This window comes from Esox lucius, chromosome 24, assembly GCF_011004845.1.
Source record: "Esox lucius isolate fEsoLuc1 chromosome 24, fEsoLuc1.pri, whole genome shotgun sequence".
NCBI lineage: Eukaryota > Metazoa > Chordata > Actinopteri > Esociformes > Esocidae > Esox > Esox lucius.
Genome location: NC_047592.1, coordinates 3,343,533 through 3,358,511, shown reverse-complemented (window position 1 = coordinate 3,358,511; position 14,979 = coordinate 3,343,533). Strand labels below are relative to the sequence as shown.

Below are 14,979 nucleotides of genomic sequence, written 5' to 3'. Positions count from 1 at the left end.
CCCTGAAGGAGGGAATGCACATTCACCACTGTAACAAGCGTTCCCTGAAGGAGGGAATGTACATTCACCACTGTAACAAGCGTTCCCTGAAGGAGGGAATGTACATTCACCACTGTAACAAGCGTTCCCTGAAGGAGGGAATGTACATTCACCACTGTAACAAGCGTTCCCTGAAGGAGGGAATGCACATTCACCACTGTAACAAGCGTTCCTTGAAGGAGGGAATGTACATTCACCACTAATAACTGATCCCCGAAGGAAGTTATGAACAGGGTCCAAAGCTAACTTTTTCTCACTGGCCCTATTGGGCCAATTAGTCTGAAAACTACTGGCCAGAACTGAATTTTTAAAACCATAATATAATAGTATTTTACAGATATATAGTAACTGTACAGCTGGTACAAGCAGTTGCTGTTTACATAAATATAATGCAATGCACATCATTAATTTTTATAAATGGTTATCAATATATTAAGCTACTATAAATATCATTATCACCTTTTCATGAAGATGCATGCTTATTTGATATGACAAATGCATGAAAATAAAATAAATATGGCACAATACTGTAGTTGCACTAGTCAGTTGACTGGCATCCTGTGTTTCACTGCTAGCAAGCGCTTAGGCAGGCGTATTTAACACTGTCGACAAGCCATGTCCGTATGGATTCTCCATCCGTATTCACGGACTATGTCATGGACATAAACATACACAATAATTAGGCAAATCGTATCCCCCAAGATATCATTTTTTTGTTGAACAAACACAATGCTTTCAGTCAATCCAAAATATAATTGACCCTCAAACCTGAAGGTTTAACAAAGGGAACATTTGTTTGGATCATTCTCAGGAGAATACATTAGTGTGCCGAATTATTAGGCAACGAAATAAAAAATACAATAATATTCCAACTCTTTTGGAGAGTAAGTGCAACAAATAAGTAACACAAAATGAATATTCTTCTTGACCTTGGCCATGTCTCTGTACACTTGACACCTTGTACTTCTGGACACTCCAGGTAGGTTGCAGTTCTGGAATATGGTGGCGCTGGAGGATAATGGGTTCCTGGTAGCTTCATGTTCAATTATTCTCAAGTCTTTTGCAGTTAATTAGCATATTTTCTTCTCCACACATTTTTTTTTTACTTTGAATGCACTTTGAACTATGGTTGGGTAAATATTGAATATTATTGGACAAAAAGATAACACCGGTACTGTAACACACCAAGGGGGAGAAGAAGCACCACAGATGCATTTTAATGCGAGAACAAGTGAAAATCGAAGCGGGAAGAGTGACAAAGTTTGACAAGCAAACATGTTAATACGATACCATGAATTTAAATGGTGAAACTGAACACTGGTCCTCACAGGCCAGTGACTGTCGTTGACTACTGGTCGATGTCAGGTCTTACTGGCCCTGGGACTGCGGGCAATCGTTGATGTTGAACCCTGGTTATGAAAAGTCTTGAAACATGCAAACATACTGCTGTTGTTACAGGCCCACAAGCTATCAGGAAGTAAATTGCTTAAAATACACTATTTTACTGTAGGTGACGTTGAATGCAACTGACTCCCATTGCTCAAACCCGAAATGCATGATAATGATAATGGCAGCTGGTGATGTCAATGACTCTTGTTGGCCAAAATGTAGCATCATCTATGCAGGGTTTACATACGTAATTGGCCTGACGTATCAATCCTTTCGGCAGTGTGTTTAGTGGAAGGCCTGAAGTATCAATCCTTTCAGCAGTGTGTTTAGTGGAAGGCCTGAAGTATCAATCCTGTCAGCAGTATGTTTAGTTGAAGGCCTGAAGTATCAAACCTGTCAGCAGTATGTTTAGTGGAAGGCCTGAAGTATCAATCCTTTCAGCAGTGTGTTTAGTGGAAGGCCTGAAGTATCAATCCTTTCAGCAGTGTGTTTAGTGGAAGGCCTGAAGTATCAATCCTTTCAGCAGTGTGTTTAGTGGAAGGCCTGAAGTATCAATCCTGTCAGCAGTATGTTTAGTTGAAGGCCTGAAGTATCAAACCTTTCAGCAGTGTGTTTAGTGGAAGGCCTGAAGTATCAATCCTGTCAGCAGTATGTTTAGTGGAAGGCCTGAATCAAAGGCCCGGTGTCCCAAAAAAGACAAAGAGAAGCCCATCCATGCTTTTAGCTCTAGTAGGATTGAATACTGTAATGGCCTCTTAACTGGACTCCCGAAACCACTGTAAAACAACTGCAGCTCATTCAGAATGCTGCTGCTTGAATTTTAACCAGGACCAAGAGAACAGAGCGCATCACTCCGGTTCTTAAATCTTTGCATTGGCTTCCAGTCAGTTACAGAATAGATTTTAAAGTGGTGCTTTTAGTCTATGAATCACTGAATGGTTTAGGACCCGAATACATTTCTGATATGTTTGCAGAATATAAACCGAGCAGGGCTCTTAGATCCATGAACACAGGTCAGCTAGTAGAGCCCAGAGTCCAAACTAAACATGGAGAAGCTGCGTTTAGCACTTATGCTGTACACAACTGGAATAAACTACCAGAAGATCTTAGACGTGCACCAAACCTATACATTTTTAAATCCAGGTTAAAAACACTTCTTTTCACATGCCTATGACTGAGCACTTTAATGTTTTCATATGAGTATTTGTTTTACCATTATTATATTTTTCTTTGTAAAGCACATTGAATTGCTTCGATGTATGAATTGTGCTATATAATCCTGTCAATCCTGTCAGCAGCGTGTTTAGTGAAAGGCCTGACGTGTCAATGCTGTCAGCAGCGTGTTTAGTGAAAGGCCTGACGTGTCAATCCTGTCAGCAGCGTGTTTAGTGAAAGGCCTGACGTGTCAATCCTGTCAGCAGCGTGTTTAGTGAAAGGCCTGACGTGTCAATCCTGTCAACCAAAAACAGAGGTTTTTGATCAAGGGCCTTGTGCACAATCAAACAATCAGAAGTTAACTCAACATTCCAACCCGGCTAAAAATATTAATAATTTCTCTAGAATTCTGTGTTGTACCGCCAACAATGGCAATGTACTTAAGGACTGAACCCATGAAAAGAACATCTGAAAAAAGAGCTGTTAAATTTCAAAACCACCCAAAGGAAAACATCTGTCAAACTGTCCATAACAAAGAGAAGTGTCCTATGCAGCGGATATTCGCCCTCGGTTCACAACCCCAAACAGACCCCACAGAGTAACCCCGTCAGATCCAAACCAGTCCGGAGAGAGTTTCCATGACAAAAGAGAACACAGGGTTGAAACAAATAACATAAAAAAAGCTCATGATATCACATTCAAAATTCCCTTTTCCTTTTTTGGAACCTCTGTATGTAACATTTACTAAGAATTCCAGATCTAATTAAAATTTTTCTTTACACTGCTGACGTTTATTACATGTTTCTTATATACCACTGGCTTTGACAACGCCAACAAAATGTCTCCCACGCTGATACAGCCGAGAACAAAGAGACGGGGACAGTCAGATATGAAGCAGAAGCTCCACCGCAAACCTCTTTCCCTAGCAACTGTTTGTTCCAGATTCCTTGGGTGATGAAAAGGAAGGGCCTCTTTACACAGCCCTACCATGACGAAGAGGAAGGCCCTCTTTACACAGCCCCACCAGGACAAAGAGGAAGGCCCTCTTTACACAGCCCCACCAGGACGAAGAGGAAGGCCCTCTTTACACAGCCCCACCAGGACGAAGAGGAAGGCCCTCTTTACACAGCCCCACCAGGACGAAGAGAAAGGCCCTCTTTACACAGCCCCACCAGGACGAAGAGGAAGGCCCTCTTTACACAGCCCCACCAGGACGAAGAGGAAGGCCCTCTTTACACAGCCCCACCATGACGAAGAGGAAGGCCCTCTTTACACAGCCCCACCAACAGACTGACCAGGGCTTCTGTCATACTGATCCCAGAACGCTTGAACCAAATCAAACTGTTCAGTGTTTCTATGCCCTCTTCGACAGTTGGGGCCTCTGCCTGATTGACTTGGCTCTGTGTGTGTGGGGGTGTGTGTGTGTGTGTCAGATTGCCATGCACTGCACCATTAGATGGCGGAATGCAGTGACGAGCTCAGACCTGCACTGTTGGTTGCTGGGAAAACAGCAGGCCACTCACTCACCTAACATCGTCTGTAAATGCAACACACTGCTTCATTAAAACACACCGCTCCCACAGACAGTGAGTGAGCCGTGGCCCCGCTGTATGAAACAAGCAGACAGGCACGGAGGAGTCCAGCAGCTGTTCAACTGAGCGTAACAGTGGCCAAACAGAGTAACCTGAGCAACTGAAAGCGAGGTATGATCGTCGGAGACCGGCACAACAGTATTACCGTCTCAGACGCGGCGACCCCGCGGGACACTTCGAGAGCACCATTTTTTTCAACATCAATTTAACTTTAAACTGCAAGCGAAGCGGTCACATTATCGCACTAAGCAGATTCTGGGAGTGGCGCAGCCGTGATTCTCTCGCAGACACTGCTGGACGCGCCTAGCTTCGTTAGCACAGTAATGTCTTGCACTTAAAGGGGCAGCAGCGACTTTGTCTCATCTGTATTCATTGTCTTGTTGGATGTGAACTTGGGAAAAGGGTGCGTACTGTAGGCTTCTGCCGAATGCAGTCATCACACAGGCACAAGTCACAGAGCAGGTGTGTCCTAACAGAAGCTCGCCAATATTGCCCATGTTTGGTCAGTCACAAAACTAAAGACGAAGGACTTACACACCAGAATTGTGTGCAACAGAAACTCTGAAAGTTTTGCAGCCAACGGGGTTTATTCGGTTGATTAAATACGACCCTGGAAAATACTGCCAGCTCACATGGAACATCAGCTACTGGGGCTGCATGGACAACAATATTAGCCGCAACGCACAGTTTCTGTCAGATATCGGACCAGCCAGAAAAAAAACAGAGCTAGCTGTTCACTTTGCAATAACAACGCCGATTCCCTCCCCCCGACACAGATCTTAGCACTTTTACTAGGTCTCTCTGATCTGTATTCAGGGGACATGGTATTTATGGTGCGGCTACATATCATCATATCATCAGACATTTCTTTGTGAGGAGCTTAATAACCTAATCTTTATGTCTAAACTTAACCCTGAACTAACCCAAAAATAACCCCATACGTCCTTATGGAGATCGGCTATAAACGATGTGGTACACACAGGCTGTATAGTGGAACCAGGAACCTGTGTGACTGACGTGTCATTTCTCCCAGTAGACTGTTGCTCAGTCTTTCCAGTATGATTCAGCGCGCGCACACACACACACACACACACACACACAAAGAGAGGGAGAGAGAGACACAAAGAGAGGGAGAGCGAGACACACAGAGGAACAAAGATAAATGGCATTATTTTTAGAGCTGTCATTGGCATTGCCAGGATTAGCTCCTGTACTTTGTGCCTGTCGGTGTGTGTGTCTGTGTGAGCGTCTGTATGTGAGTGAGTCTGTATGAGTGTGTCTATGTAGCTGTGTCTTTTTAGTTGATTTAAATTGAAAGGACTTATTTGCGTAAGAAACGTGTTTACATTTGCCAACGCAAGTGGTAAAACAATCACAACAGTGAAAACAAATATGACGTAAGTATTGGACAGATGTGCTTCTGCCAAAAAGCAAGCAGGCACACACACACACACACACACACACACACACACACACAGAAGCTCAGATTTCTCTTTTGACATGATGAGCCAGCTATTACAGTACTTGAAAGCGATGCAATGACTAAGTTGACTGGCTGGCTAGTTAGCCGCTGCCCAGGAGTTAGCAAACAAGCAACGTTGGCCTATTAAACGCAACTCCATGATTTACCATCGATTCGTTGAGTTAGTAGACTAACACAATAACTTAAACTGGCTGGTTAAACTTAATAAAGCCGAATAAAACTTTAATGTTGTTTTGAGACAGCACTGTATTGTTTTGGCTTACTCTAACAGTTTGCAAGCAACTGTCATCAGATGGTCAGCTAGCTATTTGAAACCAACAGTTTCATTCAGTTCCCAGTAATGTTGGACAGAATGGCAACCGTGTGTCTGTTTTACTGTAGCCAGCATTGCTATATTCTTCAACACGTTCAAAACGGCTAGCAACAGCACTCTTGTCCCGAATTAGTTGCTAACTTAGCTAGCCGAAGTATGAGAGACTCGCTTTCCCACCGTTTTTTCCGGGTTAGCGAAAATTCCTTTACAGAAAGTGGAGGAATGTAAGAATACGTCCGGACAACCGGATTTGTTCTTACCGGAGAGTCGGTCCGATACAGTTGGCATCGGTGCTCTCGATCTCCCGTAGGATGCGTTCGTGCTCCGCTACTATTTCTACACTCGCCATGTTTCAATGTCCCGCTGGCGAACACACGCACTCCAAATGTTTAGTATGCATACACACGCGTGCACACCGGACAAGGACGAAACGCCGCTCCTTGCGTCACCTAAAAAGAAAAACAACGCAGATTCTTAGGAGTTCCCTACTAGTTCCTTCTATGATTTGTTTTCTCGCAACGGATCCACTTGGCCACTTCCCCTTGGTATTCGTTTTCGGTGTCCTCTTGCAAGAGGGGAAATACAACTTCATAATTAGGGCATTAAAACAGGCCACATCATGTTAAAGGGTTTTAACATTTCCACGTAGCGGCGCTCATATCTTCCACAAATAATTACTTATTGGGTTATTTAAATCTAATGATCTAGCGTCAAATTATTCTTTCTTAAGGCACTGTCATTAGAATTTTTTCGAAATCTTTTCGCCTCGCGTCAACTTTCTCAAAACCCATTGGAGGAGAGGTTAATAGGGAAGTAACTTATGGCTTTCTCATCCAATGGTTTTTGAAAAACAGCCGATGAGACCGGCGAATGTTTTGGTGTTTAAATTATTTTATTGCATTTTAAAATAAAATAATTTATATAGCAGAGAGGACGCGAGTAGAAAACGTTGAAGAAAAAGGCCCAACACGCTGCTAATCAATAAAGTTGGAGTTTGGAATGTGAACCTAACACATGAACTCCGCGTTTTTAAGCCAGTCCGTGTTTTATCACTGCCGGCAGCAGGTGGGCTCGCGTCATCGTACGTGCAAACGTGCAAACGTCGGAAGAAAATTTTTTCGGAAGTATGGAGGTAAAGTATCAATTCACGTCTCCAAAACTGCTTACATACATGCACGTCTTAATTCACGAAAGTCACGAATTAATGTCATTTAATTGCATTGTGGTGCTTTTTACCTGATTAGCTGCTGGCTATTAATGCGTTCATGTTGGACACCTGATCGAAGCCAGGGAGCTTAGCCTATTGTAAGCACTGTATACAGGTGCTGGTCATATAATTAGAATATCATCAAAAGGTTGATTTATTTCAGTAATTCCATTCAAAAAGTGAAACTTTATATAATGTATACATTCATTCCACACAGACTGATATATTTCAAGTGTTTATTTTCTTTTAATTTTGATGATTATAACTGACAACTAATGAAACCCCAAACTCAGTATCTCAGAAAATTTTAATATTGTGAAAACGTTCAATATTGAAGACACCTGGTGCTACACTCTAATCAGCTAATTAACCCAAAACACCTGCAAAGGCCTTTAAAGGGTCTCTCAGTCTAGTTCTGTAGGCAACACAATCATGGGGAAGACTACTGACTTGACAGCTGTCCAAAAGACGACCATTGACAACTTGCACAAGGAGGGCAAGACACAAAAGGTCACAGTGTATTTGTGAACTGTGACTAATATTTAATCAATGTCTTTGTAATATATATATATATATATACACTCCCTGGCAGTGGTGTCGTTATGCCTGGGCGCCCGGATCTGAAATTGACCAGAAATAGTAAAGAAATAGCCCCTGATCTATTCATCTATAATTCCACTCCCTGGTATAAGGGTGGCCGAAGGCACCGGTGGAGCTTGACATCCCACTGTTTTTATTTTTTTTTACAGACCACTGCACCTTTTTCTTTTCTGACATCTAGTACAGGGTTACATAACTGAATAATGTCAATAGAGCGCCATGTAAATGAGGCTTGTCAATGGCAGCACTCTGTCTCTGTTTTAACCCTCGTCTCCTCATCAGATCTCATTAAACTCAGTAGACCGCTACGCGGTTGAGGCTCCAGAAGCCTTTGCATGCAGCGGTTTCCTGACTCTCCTCCCATCTCCCCACCCCATAGCCCTTACAGAGGAAGTAGTTGAACGCCGTGGACCACTGTGTGGTTGAGGCTCCAGAAGCCTTTGCATGCAGCGGTTTCCTGACTCTCCTCCCATCTCCCCACCCCATAGCCCTTACAGAGGAAGTTGTTGAACGCCGTGGACCACTGTGTGGATGAGGCTCTAGAAGGCATCGTGTCCAGCTCAGGGTGTCTTTCCCTGCTGCGCGGCCACAGGGTTGTGGTGCGAGCCGACCTGGGGGCCCTCCGGGGCCAGGTGGGCCTGGTTTCAGGAGGCGGGTCGGGACACGAACCAGCGCACACAGGTAGGACAGAGCCTGTGCACGCCAGTGTAGAGGGGTGACCTGGACTGGGACTCGGCTGGGTCTAGCGACTGTCATCCAGTGCACGTGACTGACGAACAAAACTGGAAGCTGACTGTTAGCGACAAGGTCTCCCCCGTGGCTCTCTATCAAATCAGTCATTCATTTTATAAAGTCCTCTTTACATCAGCACTTGTCTCACACAGCTTTTCCAGATACCCAGCCTGAAACCCCAAAGGGCAAGCCACAACATTTAATGCACCACGGCTAGGAAAAACCCATTAGTAGGTTCAAAACCTAGGAAGAAACCTAGAGAGGAACCAGACTACGAGGGTTGGTCAATCCTCCTCTGGCTGTGCCGTGTGAAGGACGTAATAGTACAATACCTTCTGGGTCCCGTCAATGTTTTAGATGACCAGCAGGTCAGTAAATGACCTCGCCCCCTGGCTCACCCTCCCCCTTGCTCTCTCGCCCCCTTGCTCACCCTCCCTTTCCAGGGTTCATAGGCGGTGGGATGCTGTCGGCCGCAGTGGCTGGTGGCGTCTTCGCCTCCCCTCCTCCAGCCAGTGTTCTGGCGGCCATCTTGGCCCTGCGTGACGCGGGGGCATCGGGGGTCCTCCTCATTGTGAAGAACTACACCGGGGACCGCCTGAACTTCGGCCTCGCCGTGGAGCAGGCCCGGAACAGAGGCGTGGCGGTCGACATGGTGATCGTCGCCGACGATTGTGCGTTCAGTCAACCCAGTAAGGCGGGGAGGCGGGGTCTGTGCGGGACGGTGTTCGTTCACAAGGTAACGGGGAAACGGGTTGCTCAGGGAAACCGTAATCATCCGGTTTCTGCCAGGCCAGGTGCCTGCTGTCCAGTCAGAGTTAGTGTGTATTTATCGAAACAGAATCATGTTGACCGTTTAAAAGGAAAACAGAAATATTCTCTCTCTGAACCGTACAGAGACTGTCTCTAAAATGCTGATTCCACTGTCTCTCTCTTTCGCTTCTCCTTCTTTCTCTCTCAGCTTGCCGGAGCTTTGGCTGCAGAAGGTCGTCCGCTGGAGGAGATCGTCTGTCAGGTGAAGGAGGCCCTGAAGAACATCGGTGAGACCTTGATGTCTATGGGTTTACGTCGTCACACACTAGTTTAACAGCGTGGAGCATGCACACTGCTGCAGAGCAATCGTTCGCACCAGCTCAGGTTTACTATCGTGTGTGTTTTCCTCCTGTACTTTAGGTACTCTGGGGGTCAGCTTGTCCCCCTGCAGTGTTCCAGGCTGTCTTCCCTCCTTTGACCTGCCTCCCGGGGAGATGGAACTTGGCCTGGGTAAATGGAGTGTTTGGACTGACTACACACACACACACGTCTTTCATGTATTTAAGGATGTGTAATTTAGTTTTTTCTTCTCAGGCATCCATGGAGAACCTGGCATTAAGAGGTTGAAGGTCAGTAGAGCATAGTTTGAAATGATTGTGTGTGTGTGTAATATCCACAACCGTGAGTGTGTGTAATCTGTGTAAGAGTGTGTGGTGTACTTCTCAGGTCTGTCTTTGTGTGTGTCAAGGTGGCTACAGCGGACGAAGTGGTGAACAACATGATTGATCACATGACAAACCCCGCCAGCCAGTCACACCTGGCGCTGAAGTCAGGTGACAGCGTAGTGCTGTGTGTCAACAACCTGGGAGCGTTGTCCCGCCTGGAGATGGCTGTTGTTACTCGAGCTGCCATCAGCTGCCTGGGTCGGTTTATTTTGGAATACATTTCAATTTGTCAGAAAACAGTGGTTCTCAAACCTCTCCTGGGAACCCTGAGTTTTCTTATTTGCTTGTAGCATTGAGCTAGCTAACATGAAGGAAGCAGTCAAATGTGTAGTAATTAGCTTATTATAAGTTTATTCAGCTGTGCTATGAATGGAATGTGTCTAATAAATGGACCTGCTGTGGCCCCCCAGGAGACGTTTGAGAACCACTGATCCAACAGATAAACCCTTTTTTCTCTTACTCGGGGTGCCTCTAAATAAATACCATATATACGTTTGAAAAAACTCTTCTTTTGTGTGTGGACATGATAAAAAGCTAGTTGTCATGGTTGCAGAGGGTCGTGGGGTGCAGGTTGCCCGGGTGATGTCGGGGTCCTTTATGACATCACTAGAGATGGCCGGAGTGTCCCTGTCACTGATGAAAGCCAACCAGGAAGTACTCCGGCTGTTTGGTGAGGGAACGCGCCCCTGGTCACACTGTCCTGGACTCACAATGTGGTCACCATTTTCCTTCTGCATTTGTTCAATCCCACGTCTCTATCTCTCTGCCGTTTTGCCTCAGATGCCAAGACCTCAGCGCCAGCCTGGCCCAACCAGAGCGGCGTGCGTGTCAGTGGGAGGAGCTACACCCTGGACCCCCCGGCAGTCGGCACCGACGTCTCCTCGCAGTCAGAAGGTTGAGACTGCGTTTAAATGCTCCGCCCACAGTGACCATGCGTAGCGGCTGGGTTAGCGTGTATCGGGTCACCTTAATGCCTCGGCTTGAAACCAGCAAGGATCTGTCAAGCCTCATGCAAGAAACGCTTCAAACTGTAGAACAGAAGGTGCATTCCCCTTATAGATACCGTGCACAGTTCTGAAGGACCATCGAAAAGGGCGAAACCCTAGGGGTCATCGTAGTCTCTGAAGATCTCCGTAGTCTCTGTCAAGTCTCTAGTCATGTGTCAGTCTGTGTGAATCTGCCCTCTGGATGCAGGGCTGACATGATCACAATGTTTTTCAGCTAGTGGTTGAATTCCTGTCGAATTCCAGATTGCACAGTGTTCTCGCATCAGGTCTTCATCAGGTCCTCCTTCTGATGTATTTATCATTATTTTATTCATAGACATCTTGTTTCCTAAGTGGTGTGAAGAACACTCTGGGGTTGGTGTTCTATTTCCTGCCGCAACATCACACAGACACACATCCACAGAGAGAGACACGCGCACACAAACACACACACATCCACAGAGAGAGACACACGCACACACACACATCCACAGAGAGAGACACGCGCACACACACACATCCACAGAGAGAGACACGCGCACACACACACATCCACAGAGAGAGACACGCGCACACACACACACATCCACAGAGAGAGACACGCGCACACACACACATCCACAGAGAGAGACACGCGCACACACACACATCCACAGAGAGAGACGCGCGCACACACACACATCCACAGAGAGAGACGCGCACACACACACATCCACAGAGAGAGAGACGCACACACACACAGAGAGACAGCTATAATGGGACATATTTGTTTACTCAGGTCCTCTGAGTGGTGTGATGGCTAACACGCTAGAGATGGTGTGCTCTTCCCTGCTGCAACGCCAAGAGGAACTAAACTCCCTGGACAGGGCATCAGGGGACGGAGATTGCGGGAACACTCATGCCCAAGCCGCCAAAGGTGAGGACATCGGTTTCATATTTTCAAATACCTTATGGAGATATAGGTTAGTGAGGTGTATTTAGATAAAATCCCCATCTCTGTCCCTCAGCCATTCTGGAGTGGCTTCATAGTCATGTGGTGCCTGGTTGCCCGGGGCAACTGATGTCCACCCTCGCTGGATTGGTTCAGGAAAGAATGGGCGGGTCTTCCGGAGCAGTAAGCAGGGCTTCATTTAGTATGGAAACACCCTTATATATACATATGTAGTACCAGTCAGATGTTTGGACACCCATCCACTTGAGTTTGTGTCCAAAGGTTTGGCTGGTACTGTATATAAAATATCAGAAGTGACCCCTCTACTTTGTTGTCTCCAGTTGTATAGTTTGTTCCTGACTGCGGCCGCTGTTCCTCTGAAGGACCACTGCCACCCCGCAGCCTGGGCCACCGCTATGCATGCTGGGACAGAAGCCATTAGAAGGTGGGTGTTGTTTTTTTTGTTGAACTGGAATATTTGGGTGGCATTTGTCAGTGTTTTGGGTTAAGCCTGCAGACCTGGTTGTCCTGAAATGAGAGTCATTACACACTTCAGCGTGAGGCTAAATCACAGCAAGCAGATGAAGAAACGGTGAACAAAAACACGGGGTTTTCTGCTGGGTTCCTCGGGACTGAAATGATGAGATCTCTTGCAGGTATGGGGGTGCTGATCCCGGTGACAGAACCATGGTGAGGACTCCTAAGATGGTGCCGTGTTCATTATCCACATGGTATCAATTAGTTCATATCAGAGTGTGTGTGTGTGTGTGTGTGTGTGTGTGTGTGTGTGTGTGTGTGTGTGTGTGTGTGTGTGTGTGTGTGTGTGTGTGTGTGTGTGTGTGTGTTTGTTCCCACCTGAGCCCGGTCCATCTTCTTCTACAGTTGGATGCTCTGTGTCCAGCGGTGGAGGAGCTGAAGAGACTGGCCACAGTGCCACCTGGTGGTCACATGGCTGTTCTACAGGCCGCTGTGGAGGTAACCCATTCACACAGTTTTTTAAGAACACCTACGCATCTGCAACAGTCTAGGTTTGAAACAAGATTTGATGCCAGAGGACAATGCGACTGACGTTTTTATGATCAAATTGAGGTTTTCCAAATGTGAACAGGAAACCCTGGAAATGGAAAAAGTGGTTACGATAGGTTAGGAGCCCCTGCTTTAACTGTCACCTGGTGGTGACATGGTGGTACTACATGCAGTTGCAGCAGTATCTCAAGGACAACCTGTATTAGTCTCTTTAATTAATAAACACAACACAGCGCCCCCTTATGGACCAACCACAAGTATCACACACCCACTACCAGAATCAGAGTAACTTTAAAGCTATACTAACCTCCCCTTTCTCTGTGTGACTCATTCACCCTGCCTCTCATTCCAGAGATCCGAGTTGGGGGCGGAGTCCACCCGTGACCTCATAGCGAGGGCAGGGCGGGCCAGCTACATCGCCACGGAGCGTGTGACCCTCCCTGACCCGGGTGCCGTGGCAATAGCCACCATTTTGAGAGCAGTTTTCCAAGCCCTCGGGGGAACCGAAGCAAAGTGATCTGAATTCAGAGATTATTCAGTGTAGATTACAGACTGAATGAGCCCAGATATTATTAACAGTGTAAATTACAGACTGAATGAGCCCAGATATTATTAACAGTGTAAATTACAGACTGAATGAGCCCAGATATTATTAACAGTGTAGATTACAGACTGAATGAGCCCAGATATTATTAACAGTGTAGATTACAGACTGGATGAGCCCAGATATTATTAACAGTGTAGATTTCAGAGTGAATGAGTTTAGTGATTATTAACAGTTTAGATTTACAGACTGAATGAGTTTAGATATGAACAGTGTGTATATACTGTATGGTGTTTATTCATTTTATTGGAAGCACCAGGAAAAATAATCCTTCAAAAACAAGACCTTTAGAATGAATAGTTGGGGACCAATCAGTAATGCAGGAGGGAGGGACTGCTGGTTATTATGCAAATAACTGCACTTTCTAACAGGGTTGACAGCCTTTGACTGTAACTTTAATACATGCATTGAAGACCTTCTGGTTGTTGGTGTGTGTTCTTACCACGATTTTGTTTTGTTTTTACTTTGGTACGATGTTGCTGTGGTACGTAATTTTTCACAACTGACCCGCTCACCATTACAATGTGTTCTGATGCATTTGTAAATATCAATCCTCTAGTACTTACATTTATAAACATTTGATGTTCTCTTTATTAAAACGATAGTGTCTTTAAATGGTTAATTAATGGGTTTGATAAAACCCAGATTTTCTTTTTTACAATTACTGTCTTTTTTACAATTAAAAACCTGTCTCAAAACAAAAATCCCAAACCAAATTTAAACTGCAAATTAAACAATCATTTTTGTAGAAAGTGCAAACATTCCTGTAAAATTGTAACAATTAATTTTTCCACCTTAGAGTAGCGTATTAATCCTTATTTTATCAGCTATGTTGGCAGAATATCACCTGCAGAGAGACGAGAACATGCATAGTTGAAAGCAAAAATGTAATACAAAAATAGTAGTTTGCAACATTGTTATTTTAAATTACCTTTGATGCCTAAAAAGGTTTTAGCCTCTTGATTTTCAATGTCTTTAAACATCTTAAAATGATGTCTGAAGAACTTTCTGTTAATCGTGTCGTCCTGAAGTGTATTGTATTTCTGAAAGGAGTAGTACACATATTAAAGGAACGCCAGAGTAGAAAACCTATAGTGGAGACCATCCTAGTCTTGTACTCTTTAAACATGTTTTTCAGTGCAATTAAAGGAACACATTAACACATACAGTTACTGTAGAAGAAGGGGTTGGGCCCTTATCAACGTTCTCACCCCAGAGCGCTCCGGAGGTCGTCTTGCCAAGTGAGCGGCTGTAACGGTCCACATGGAAGATGGGATGTTCACTCTGCCCTTCAGTGTTTCCTCTGGGTTCTCACCGGTTCTCACCGGTTCTCACCGGGCCCCGCTCCAGTCACCACAAAGGCCTTTATTCTGCCGTTATTACCCACACATTGATCCAAAATACCTTTGACTTTTCCTCCAAACCACTCCAACTGCCACTATTGAAG

General features: G+C 45.2%; 2 protein-coding genes across 6 annotated transcripts in view; one reads left to right on the top strand and one right to left on the bottom strand.

Moving 5' to 3' along the window:
• Positions 1–6,502, bottom strand: part of exoc6b (exocyst complex component 6B) — a 59,816-nt gene extending 53,314 nt beyond the window's left edge. For all 4 annotated transcript variants that reach the window (XM_034290372.1, XM_034290373.1, XM_034290374.1 and 1 more), the window contains exon 1: positions 6,232–6,502. In XM_034290372.1, the coding sequence (XP_034146263.1) occupies positions 6,232–6,320 (89 nt within the window). In that variant the 5' untranslated portion in view covers positions 6,321–6,502. The remainder of the gene's footprint in view (positions 1–6,231) is intronic.
• Positions 6,503–6,554: 52 nt separating this feature from the next.
• On the top strand, positions 6,555–13,949 carry tkfc (triokinase/FMN cyclase). 2 transcript variants are annotated; one of them, XM_010866396.5, is made up of 15 exons: positions 7,029–7,103; positions 8,267–8,459; positions 8,954–9,246; positions 9,469–9,547; positions 9,681–9,770; positions 9,855–9,889; positions 10,009–10,183; positions 10,539–10,655; positions 10,766–10,879; positions 11,750–11,887; positions 11,979–12,085; positions 12,244–12,347; positions 12,559–12,592; positions 12,785–12,877; positions 13,281–13,949. In XM_010866396.5, the coding sequence occupies exons 1-15, from the start codon at positions 7,098–7,100 to the stop codon at positions 13,443–13,445; spliced, it is 1,743 nt and encodes a 580-aa protein (XP_010864698.2). In that variant the 5' UTR covers positions 7,029–7,097; the 3' UTR covers positions 13,446–13,949. The 2 variants fall into 2 exon arrangements, with proteins under 2 accessions (XP_010864699.2, XP_010864698.2); XM_010866397.5 differs by lacking the exon at positions 8,267–8,459 and having other exon boundaries at positions 6,555–7,103.
• The last annotated feature ends 1,030 nt before the right edge of the window (positions 13,950–14,979 follow it).